Source organism: Pygoscelis adeliae, unplaced genomic scaffold, assembly GCF_000699105.1.
Source record: "Pygoscelis adeliae isolate BGI_AS28 unplaced genomic scaffold, ASM69910v1 Scaffold114, whole genome shotgun sequence".
NCBI classification, from domain to species: domain Eukaryota; kingdom Metazoa; phylum Chordata; class Aves; order Sphenisciformes; family Spheniscidae; genus Pygoscelis; species Pygoscelis adeliae.
The window spans coordinates 4,810,885-4,821,521 of NW_008824587.1; the positions used below are offsets into that span (position 1 = coordinate 4,810,885).

At 42.6% G+C, this 10,637-nt stretch overlaps 2 protein-coding genes across 2 annotated transcripts in view; both read right to left on the reverse strand.

Annotated features, from left to right (window-relative positions):
- The window catches only part of GLE1 (GLE1 RNA export mediator), a 12,302-nt gene extending 10,868 nt beyond the window's left edge, over positions 1 to 1,434 (reverse strand). The window contains exon 1 of the mRNA XM_009322199.1: positions 1,306 to 1,434. Coding sequence (XP_009320474.1) covers positions 1,306 to 1,434 — 129 coding nt within the window. The remainder of the gene's footprint in view (positions 1 to 1,305) is intronic.
- The window catches only part of ODF2 (outer dense fiber of sperm tails 2), a 16,984-nt gene continuing 7,772 nt past the window's right edge, over positions 1,426 to 10,637 (reverse strand). The window contains exons 9-20 of the mRNA XM_009322117.1: positions 10,517 to 10,588; positions 9,847 to 9,963; positions 8,759 to 8,944; positions 7,808 to 7,917; positions 6,995 to 7,130; positions 6,197 to 6,307; positions 5,439 to 5,543; positions 4,708 to 4,866; positions 3,719 to 3,819; positions 3,012 to 3,174; positions 2,530 to 2,655; positions 1,426 to 1,755 (exon numbers count right to left, since the gene is read on the reverse strand). Of these exons, the coding sequence (XP_009320392.1) occupies positions 1,582 to 1,755; positions 2,530 to 2,655; positions 3,012 to 3,174; positions 3,719 to 3,819; positions 4,708 to 4,866; positions 5,439 to 5,543; positions 6,197 to 6,307; positions 6,995 to 7,130; positions 7,808 to 7,917; positions 8,759 to 8,944; positions 9,847 to 9,963; positions 10,517 to 10,588 (1,560 nt within the window). The 3' untranslated portion in view covers positions 1,426 to 1,581. The remainder of the gene's footprint in view (positions 1,756 to 2,529; positions 2,656 to 3,011; positions 3,175 to 3,718; positions 3,820 to 4,707; positions 4,867 to 5,438; positions 5,544 to 6,196; positions 6,308 to 6,994; positions 7,131 to 7,807; positions 7,918 to 8,758; positions 8,945 to 9,846; positions 9,964 to 10,516; positions 10,589 to 10,637) is intronic.

Below are 10,637 nucleotides of genomic sequence, written 5' to 3' on the forward strand. Positions count from 1 at the left end.
GGGGCCCTGCCCCTCCCCGCCGAGAGCCAGGACGCGGGTTCGAGTCCCGCCGGGGGCACCCCGCGTGGGGAGGGGGCGCTGCGGCGAGGAAACGGGCAGGGCCGTGAAACACCGGCAGCTCCGGCGCTTTCCCCCTTATTTTGTGTATTCTCGCGGAGGAGCCCCGGGAGGGAGGGCTGGAGGGCAGCCTGCACCGCAGCGTTTACCCCGGTTTGCAGGGGCAGGGAGAGGCTGCCATCCACAGAACAGGGAAAGGGGCTGGTGCGCAGTTGCCTGCACCGACAGCCCTGGGCTGTGTTTGTTTTTCCAAAATAAGGGCCAAAGACCCTAGGCACAGCACACAGACGAGGAAATCCCCAACACAACCAATTAAAATGTAGTTTATTGCTTGTTTTACCATAGCACCTTTAGGATTTTTAAAGTGTTAAACACACACACACAATTACAGAACTCTCAAAAAAAATGATTAACTTAGAAAACCTTTATGACAAATACCACCCAATGACCACATCGCACATAAATAGGATACAAAAGGGATAAAAATGAAAACAATGTTTGCTTTTGCCCCCGTAAGAACCATTTACTGGAAATAGGGCACCAGAAAGCACATGAGTTTTAGGGACCCAACACATTGAAGACCTGATTTTCCAGGAGAACACGCAGGCTGGTTCGATGAAGAAGTTGAGTATCCGCAGCTGCTCTTTAATTGGCTTAAGACCACGTCAGTACTTCAGGCACACCCTGAACTCGCGTGGCGTTCCCACCAAGACCCCGACTGAAGTGCCACTGAGGTTAAACCGCAATCTCTCCTTTGAATTCAGATGGATTTGGCTCAGTCCTGGGGATATTCAGGATCAGGAAATCAGGGTGAGAGGAGTAAAGTAGCATTAGCATCACACTCAGGAAAAAAAGGTGAGGATCGGAGAGTATATAAGTAAAAAAAAAAACCAAACAACCCCCCAAAAACAAAATCACTATTTCCAGTACAAAACTGTTTATGAACACTGTGGTTGTTCAGGAGATAATCTCTTGTAAGTGTAGAGCCCAGGCACTTAAGTTATTTTCAGCTTCACACTTCTGGTGGGTGGACCCTCTCCCACCATCCTATCATCCAATGTGTCAATACAATGTTCAATAGTTTAAAAAAATATAAAAAAAAACCACAAACAAAAAAATCCCACATGATCTCCCCAACAAAGAAACAGAATGAAAAAAAAACATGAAAAGGAAAAGAGCTCTTATAAACATTAACGTGCTCAACAAACCGCTGACAGGTTTTATGAGCTGAAACCATCGGGACCTTACAGGATGAAAAGGATCTTTTCTGTCATATGCAAAATCATCTGGTTTTGGGGCACAGTTTATGGTGTAACACCAACCTCCGACACCAAACCTGTATTGCTGATACCCTACACTTAGGACATATGCCACCATCGTTTTATCGTCTCATGCCGCAAGGAAAAGAGGAAAACGTCTCCTGACAGTGACCCTGAAATGCCAACCTATTCTCTAAATAACATATGGCTTTGAAATAGGGTTCCTTTTGTGCATAGAAGCAGAGGTGCAGGGAGAGCACTGTCCTCACGGAGAAGAACGAGAGCGGCTGGGGGAGCCCAGCAAGGCACTTTCTCCAAAAACGTTGGCGTAGGAAGACTTGAGGAACTGGACATAGTTTTGCATGCTGCGGTTGGTGCTCTCCGACTGCTCCAACCGATCCTTTAAATCCTGTAGGCGGCTTTCATACCGGCGCTCTGCCTACATGAAGAAGCACAAAACACAGGCTGAGAGACAGCAACATTCATCCTATTCACGTTAAACTTAAACTGTTCCCCAAAAGTGCTGAGGAGAGCAAGAATTAGCACAGCAGTAGATGACATTACCATAGATGGTGCTATGATATTTATAATTTGTTCTGCTCATTTCCAACTCCATTCAGCAACCCGCTGATAAAAACAGGAGACAACACAGCTAATCAGTTGGGCTTTTAAAACTGATTAGCTATAGTTATGGGGAATTAAACACACTCTTTTCTGAAAAGCAACTTGGCCTCATCCATGCGCCAACCCAATTCCAAGTAAAACGCGAGTAAACAAGCAGGGTAAATAGGACATTATGAAAGATTCCCCTTTTTCCTTCTAGAAGCAATCCTTTCCTCTAGAAGATAAATTCCATTCTCTCTCAGATAACCAAGCACAGTAAATGAAGTTGAAATCTGTCCATGATACCTGGTGCAAATCTCATTTGAACGTAAGAAAGGTCTGATTCTTTCCTTACGTACACGTAAGTTTAGAGTAAGTTCATTCAGATCATTGCTATAAGCAAGAAACAAGTTAGAGTCTGCATTCCTGAATTAGTGACATAACAGACATGTCATATCACATATCTGTCACGGACACATATAACAGCCTGTCACGTTCAGACACAGCTCTGTGTGACTTTTGCAGCAATCCATAGGACCTTGGTTTACGGACTCCAGTTGCTGCCAGGACACCACCAGCACAGCAAGAGTATCCCTTGCAAGCCACTCACATCGTCTTTGCTCCGACGCAATTGGTTCAGTTCTGTTTTACTCCTACTCAGCTGGGTCTCCAAATCCAACATCTTGGACTGGGCTGCCCTCTCTCTAGACGTTGCTCGTTCTCGAGTTTGTTCCACCTACGTGTAACAACAGAACAACTTTGTTAAAGGGTTCTCTATGGAAGAATGGTCTTTCTCTACCCCATTGCCCACAAAAGCTCTATAAAGTTTAACCGCACACATTCTCGTACAAAAGCAGCAGCTCAGTCTTGTGCCTTCCTCTTTTCTGTCGCAAACTGGAGCGCGGGGTTCAGTTTTTCAATGGTTTAAGTGCTGACAAACAGTACCAGCACATTTTATTATTTATTTCACTGAACACGATGATTTTCACGACTTTGGTCATAGGCTGAGGAGGTATTTCCAGCATTCTCGCTGGTCCCCTTTTACAGTCAGGGTAGTTTTGGGAGAATTCACAAACACAAGAAATTACTTACTTGTCTTTTGGCATCCTCAATGGCCATCTCCAACTGACGTGCCAAGGAGCTACATTCACGGGTCTTCTCCTCTAACCGCAGCTGACACTGGTGGATTGACTCCTCACGTTTTGCTATGACCTGAAGGAATTCTATGTTCTGGGCGCTCGTTGTCTCTAGTTTTCTAGGTTAAGACAATAAGGGAAGGAAACCTATTCATTTTAGATGGAGTGTGTTTCAGTCTGCCTTTTTGCCATGTCCTGACTAGTCTGGGAATAGATTCTATTCCTCCTTGAAAGGTGAGAGCCCCAAGAAACTTCTCCATTTCTCAAATCAAAATTTCAAAGATTGAAGGACATACAGAGTACCCACATACCTGCATTTTACCAGACATTGTCACTAAAAGGAATTTATAAACATGGGTAAAAATACTGTAATATGTAGTAACCTCAAAATTGTCAGGCTAGATTGGGCAAGGAGCTGGTTTCTGCTGTGTAAGCCATCATCCTTTCTAACTACATTCATAACAGGTGCTGCAAAAACATATCACACTCTCTCCAGTGGACAGCTACTGATTAGAGATCCTTGTGGGATAAGCAAATGCACAGAATCCTGGAGGCACGTGGGGGACTGGAACAAGACTGAAGCTGTTTCAATCCCCTGAAAAAACAATGCGAAAAGGATGGAAATGGAAGGTTAAGAGAGCAAGAGAGCCTAATATTTCTAACCTTTCTAGCTCCTCCACCTTCAAGGTGAGCTGCTTTTTCTCCTCCTGGGCAGACTGATACCTCTCTCTTGTCATCTCCATTTTGTCCCCCTGGAGCTCAATCTAAAAATTACGGTAAGTAATTACTTTACAGCGTAGTCAGTACACACACACGACCAACCACCTAAAACGTATGCAACTCTCCAGAAGGAAACATGCTCAATTCATAATTTCTGGAGAGCCCCAGAAAAGGAACAGTGGATAGAAAAGCAAAGCACTAAACATCCATTTTGCCGGTGCTTCCAGTTAATGTTTGGAAAGGTATGAGAAAATTCTTCTGTATTGCAAATGAAAAGCCAGGTCCGTAAATGCTCGCATACAGAGCAGCCACCTGTAAGCACAGCGAAGCGCACACATTAAAAGCAGCCATATACAAGACAGCAGCCCCCAAAGGCATTAGAGCCTGAAATACCAGGAAGGTTTATAATTCCAAGCCAAACAGAGTAAAGCAGTCAGACTGCGAGATCATTTGCTGTGTCTTGAGGCACAGTTATAGAAGTCACGCCTGTCTATAGTTGCCCTGCAATACCTACGCAGTCCTTCTGGGGACAAAAACCAAGGACTGGGAAAAAAACCTGAAATCAGGGTGAGAAAACAAGGGTGGGACAGCACAATCAGCAGAAAACCACAGGAAGGAAAGCTGACAAGATGATGGAAGTAACAGAAGCGAGTGTTGGTATTAGCAAGTGTTGTCACTGCTGCTATTCAAGTCCCAATAAGGTTCTGCACCAAGGGATGAGAAACCTTTCAAATGGTACGAATGCTACTAGCTACACCGTTAATTTCTTGCACAAAGACATGGCACACACCTTTATTTTGCAGTGCACGTTTAATCTTTTCAAAAAGAGACGAGAACAGAGACGAAGTTTGAACCTTCCTGTGATTAGAAATTCATCTTGGTCTCAGACTTGCGGATTGCAGTGCTGCAGGTACTTTCTGCCAGTCCCTTACCCGCTGACGAAGATCTGCAATCATGACAGACAGGTCCACGTTCTTCTTCTCGTAACTCTGAAGCTGGTCCTGACATTCTGCTAGCTGTGTCTCTGTGATCTTTAGGATCTCGGGCAGCTTTTCCAGTTCAGCAAGCTGGCTCTGGAACTGCTTACGTGCCTATAATCAAAGAAGAGAACATGAGAAACTTTCAAATGTTCATAAGGTCAAGACGAAAAAATTTTTCAACTTCAGTGAAGCTTTGTTAGTCTACAACCACGCTGACACTGTGTGGATATTTGGCCAGCATTGGAGTTCAAAGCCTAAGGTCTTCTCCTACTCCAAAAGGCTTTCTCTTAGGATTTGGCATTCCCTATGGACGGAGTGAGAATGAGCGAGTATTTTAGATCCTGGGCTTCAATTTTACTAGAAGTACAAGCTCTTTTTTGAGAACAGCTGTTCCACATCAGACAATGGTGTAACCTACCTAGGCCACTGTTCTAAACCGCTATTTCTGCAGCAAAGGACACACTAAGCAATTTAAGCACCTCTGAAGAATGCCATATAGTCAAAAAAGAAGCTGCTAAATGTTCAATAAATTTTGCAGAATGAACAAGTCCTGATAAAAACTAATGGAAAAGGCAAATTCAAAATAAGCCTTTTATTTCCTATTTGCAGCCATTTTTCACTACATTCAGAACATTAAGATCCATGAATGTCTACAACATATCAGTCTTTAGAGGAACAGTTACCAGTTCAATCTCCTTGTTCATTTCATCCTTTAGTGTCTTGTTCTCTTTATCACACTTCTCCAGTTTTGCTGCCACATCATCTGCTTCCATTCGGGTCTTGAACACCTGGACATTCAAAAAAACCCCATATATTTTATCTGTTATATATAGTTTTCAATAAATGTGTAGTGCTTTGGAGTAACTAAAACTGCTCAAGGATCAGCAACAAGTTTCTTGCCACACTAACCACCACCCCAGAACTGTATTTGGAAGTTCACTTTCTGCTTCTGCCACCTGGATCATCTGGGCTTTCCATCAAATGTTCTACTCTCTTGCCTTAGCCTCCTGCTACCACAATATCCAAAATCCCCCCCAAAAAGCAGCCAAGGAACAGTACTTGCCACACTAAAAGGCAGAAGAAAGCATCTCACTATTTTCCTTTACCTTTTGAAAAGGAGCAGGGAAAATTGAAATAATTAAAACCAGTCTTTTCCATTAATCAAGATCTCTGCTGGGGGAGTCAGCTCTTCCTAATGACCAAGTTATCAACACATAGTGAGGAAGGCAAGTCTTCCACACTTTGGCATACAGCACACGGCAGTCTGGACGCTGCCGTTTGAGAAAAAGTAAGGCTAATAGAGACAAAAGAACCAAAACCATATGAAACTGCAACATCCTCCAAGAGCAAGCAAAGGGTTAAGGCGTTACAGAATAAGCCACAACAGTGAAGGGAGAAAACATGTTTGTGCAAGGGTTGAAGGTTTTGATAAGATGCCTACCTGTGACTTGTAGGTTTCAATCAACCCTTCATAGTTCCTGACGGAGCTCTTGAGCTGCTGCACTTCCATCTGCGCTTGGTTCAGCTTTTCCTCCATTGGGACCACACTAGCCTGAAAAAAGAAAACATCTTCCATTGAGTGCTTGGAAGTAACTGCCATGCTAGCTGTCTAACATTGTCTAGACTCAAAAAAAAGACTTTTGTCAGTGTAAGTTGGCAAAACTTTCCAGACTTCAGTGGATTGACAAATTTACAGCAGCAGAGCACAGAGGTTTGCGATGGATGTGCAATCTTTCCATTTGCCTGAATGAGCTGTGCTACTTGGATTAGAGCCACTCCTTATTTGGATCAGTGCCCAGCTTTCCAAGAAGAAATTTATGTAGGTCACCTACAAGATCACCAATGGTAAGAGATGACAGGAGAAATGTGCCAGCCATTTTTTTTTATTCTGGAGATTACCATTCTCTCTGCACAAGCTACAGTTGTTTGTTCTCTGGCCAGCAGCACGAACATGTAAGGACAAGATGTAAGATCCCAGCTGGAAGAAACAGTACTTGGATTGGAGATGCTCCTAGTCAAAACGTGGAAGAAACCCAGTCCTCCTAGAACGTTCACTTTCTTTCTTTGTGTCTCTTCCCAGCATACTTGCCCTACCATACTCAGGTTATGGGAAAACTGGTTTGAAACTAAACAGCAGCAATGGGTGCAATTCAACTCTGTCCTCAGAGGCCAAGCAGCTTGTTATAATTTCTCCTTTTTTCCCCTAGCATTTCAGCTTCAAACCCCTAGAATAACTGACCTTTAGCCTTTCGTTCTCCATTTTGAAAGAAGTGGTCTCCGTAGTCTGTCGATGCAATTTATCCACCAAAGCTTCTCTGTCCTCCCGCATCTTGTCCTCCAGGGTTGTCTGCTGTTCCAGCAAGTCTGCAACACGGCTGCCATACAAAAAGAAAATTAATCCTTAAATGACAAGAAAGAATAAGACTCCTAACCCTTGAAAATTGCTTCAGAAACATGGCTTTTCCCTATCCTTCCATCTTCCTCCTCCAGTCATGTATGCACACCCATCTGTTACACTGTTCTACTACCTCAATCTTCTTAGCCTGCTGGAAGTCAACTTGAGTTGTCCCCTGGAGCTCAAATGCATTGCCTCCAAGATACACAGGATAAAGAGGTACTTCTCTCGTCTTGTACCTACCTATTTTTTCCTGCAGCAACAACTGTACTGCACTGATACCAACACATTTATTTAGCTTCAAAACAAAATTGGCATGAACTATATTGCCTATCTGTTCTAATCCCTTCCATTCAAGCATCTCAAACAGATCTCAAAAGAGATATAACCTTAATTCTTTCAAAGCATTACAAAATGGCAAAGGAACAGAGTTTTAAGGGTTGGCAAACCCTTAAAAAGCCTGCCGTTGCTGTGGCAAGTCAGCAGCAGAAGCCACGTCTCTCTCTCTCCAAACTCTGCTCTAGCCCTTAGGCAGTGCTGGTTTTGCTTGGATATTTACAAGCAATCCAATTAAATTATTCAATTTAATGAAATTATTAAATTAAATTAAATTATCCTTGTACTTAGAACTCATCCCCACTCATGCTTTATTTTAACCTGTTCAGTGTAACAATTTCCAGTTCGAGGTCACTCTTGTCCTTTACTACTTTGTTGTAGCGACTCCTCCAGGACTCCAGAGTAGACAGCGCCTCAGCAACATAACTATCCTGTCAAACAAAAGAAATACATGAGGAAAAGAGCAAGGGTGACAAAAATGTCACTGGATATGGGATATGCAGACAATAGGCAGAGATACTGATATGGGTAAGCATGATATGTGCAGAGACTTCACTAAGACTTTTAAAATATTGAGGACAAGTATTTATTTTTATTCTTCCTGATCCTTCAGAGAGAGGTGCTCTCCAACACTACTGTCAGCCAACAGACATAACAGCAGCGAAAGAAGAATCCTCTTTGAAGGCAGATGAACTATCACAAATACAAAGCATGGCTAAGATTCTACTAGTGGCTCTGGTCCCTGGAATTTTAAAAACAATGGAGGGAAAAAAAAAAATCAATCAAGTAGTGTGAAATCCATGTTCTCTTCTGATTTGTTTTAGTCCTAACTTTTCTACTTTTTCTTGATATCCTTCAGCCATTTTCAACAGGAAATTCCAGTACACCTCTAAGTCTTTGTACTTTTCTGCTCTGACTAGTTTCTTGATTAACAACCAACTCCATTCAGAATTTTCAGCCAAAACCACCAGGCTTTATCTCATTGGCTTCTGTCAACCCTCAGATGGTTCTAAAGAACCAGGCGAAAAATCAGAGCTGCTAGTTTAGAATGATCTAAGTTATTGCATGTCCTAAGTTAAGGACATGCAGCAAATATAGTGACAGCTGAGAAAATTGGATTTGTTCTAAACTTAGCATAAATGGGCCAAGGCATCAAGACAGAAATAAATCTCATTAGTTGAAAGCAGAGACTCTCCCCAGGGCTGCTAACAGAAATCAAAGACTTAGATGCATGATCTGAAATGAGGTCTCTCCTCCTGTATTACCAGGTACCTTTTCGGCTAGCTGGACAGTCAATTGCTCTGCATACTCTTCACTCCGCTCTGCCCGCTCTTTCTGTGCACGGATGGCTTTCTTCAGGGCCTCTTTATCACGGTCTGCCTTCTGCCTTAGTTCTTTCAGTTGTTCCATGATATGTTCCATCTCTGCCTTATGCTGAGCTTCACTGCGCTCCAGATTCTGCAGAGGGGGAGAAAACACACCGCATGGAATAATGCCCTTATACCTGCACACCCAAAGCAGCAACTAATTTCCTAGAAACGGTGGAGAGAGCTGAGCATAAACCCCCAACCTCCAGCCTGGAGGTACTTGCAATCACATTTCACCTACACAATCCTGTCCTAATGCTGACAGACATGTCAGCATGACAAGTCTTCCTTTCCTTGCAAAAGTCTTATTTTCTTCTTTCACAAGCTGCTCTCTAGAATACCGACTTCCTCTCCTGACCAAGATAAATACCGGTCTACCAGTCTTCTGATCTACCCGAGAACATTCTCTTTATTAATTGAAATGCTCGCATATAATAATGTTGCTTTATGCAGCTATATACCTTAACAGAATTAAAGCTCCTCTAAACCATTAACACACATATATTCATCACAACATCAATAGATACGTTAAACATAAGACTTTGACCAAGATAAACGAGGGGAACTTTCTCCTCCTCGTTAATACTGTAGAAAGCATTCATGAATGTGATCAAATGCAGAAACTCATGGCACAGCATTTTTCTCAGAAAGCAAATCAAATAGTTTATGATCTGTCTTGACGCTTGACTAAACCAAAGCCATCTTTTAAATAATTATGTAATTAACTTAGAAGAAAAAAAAAAAAAAATCTAATAAATGCACATAGCCTTTAAGGCTCTGATTTTGCTTCATGCGTCAGAAATGAAAAGCTTTTTCTTTTCTTACTTCATTTGAAAAGTATGGTGTGTGTTAGCGATACGAACATCACCAGCCGATATTTCGGGCTACCAGCCACAGTAGAAGAACAGTTGGTGAGTGCTACTTCCCTTGTCAGTCAATTCAGTTCATGAGAGTAAATGAAGAGACAATCCCCAGGGGCCACTGAAAACATACCCGTATCTGTATGCTCAGACGGTTGTTCTCAGCTTCTTTATTTCGTAGCTGTGCTTGTAAATGGCCTCTCACAGCCTCCATAGATTTGGAGAGTTCACATGCTGTCTTTGCCTGGTCCTAAATAGGAAGCAAACAAGACACACACCTTTTTCCTCAACGAGCTAACAGAAGGAACACTTTCTAATATGCAACCATTCAGTGAAGAAACCTCAGAGGGACCCCCACAGCTCCTCTACTCATGGGCAACAATCGAGTAGCCATTTATTTTACATCAGATGTGAATGACTGGCCTGAAAATTTGTTCTAGGGCAAAACATCCTTCATATCTGATCTCTTCCACTACATTCCTTTTTTACTTCATAAACAGAGGAACAGACTGGAATTTGACATCAGGAACCAACCGGACCTTAAACAGAAAGGCAATTCAGTGATAAGCCCAAGCAAAGAGAATACTGCCTATTCTTCTTTGTGATGGATGTTTTATCAGCAGAAAATTGAATCCACAACTATGTGGGAATAGGTAGCTGTCTGTCTAGTTTTATAAGCAAGCCAGTCATCTGATCCCTTAAAAAGTAATCTTCTGCAAGTACAAACCCATATTTTGGACTATCTGTGGTTCTACAGAAGTGGAAGGTGGAGCAGGGAGGGGAAAACAGAAAAAGGAAACTACCTTTTCTGCCTGTATCTGAACGGTGAGACTGTCCACTTCTTCTTCTTTCTCCTGAAGCCTCATCTGAAGTTGCTGGGAAAACAAACACCACTCAGATGTTAAGTAACAAACACATTTAGTT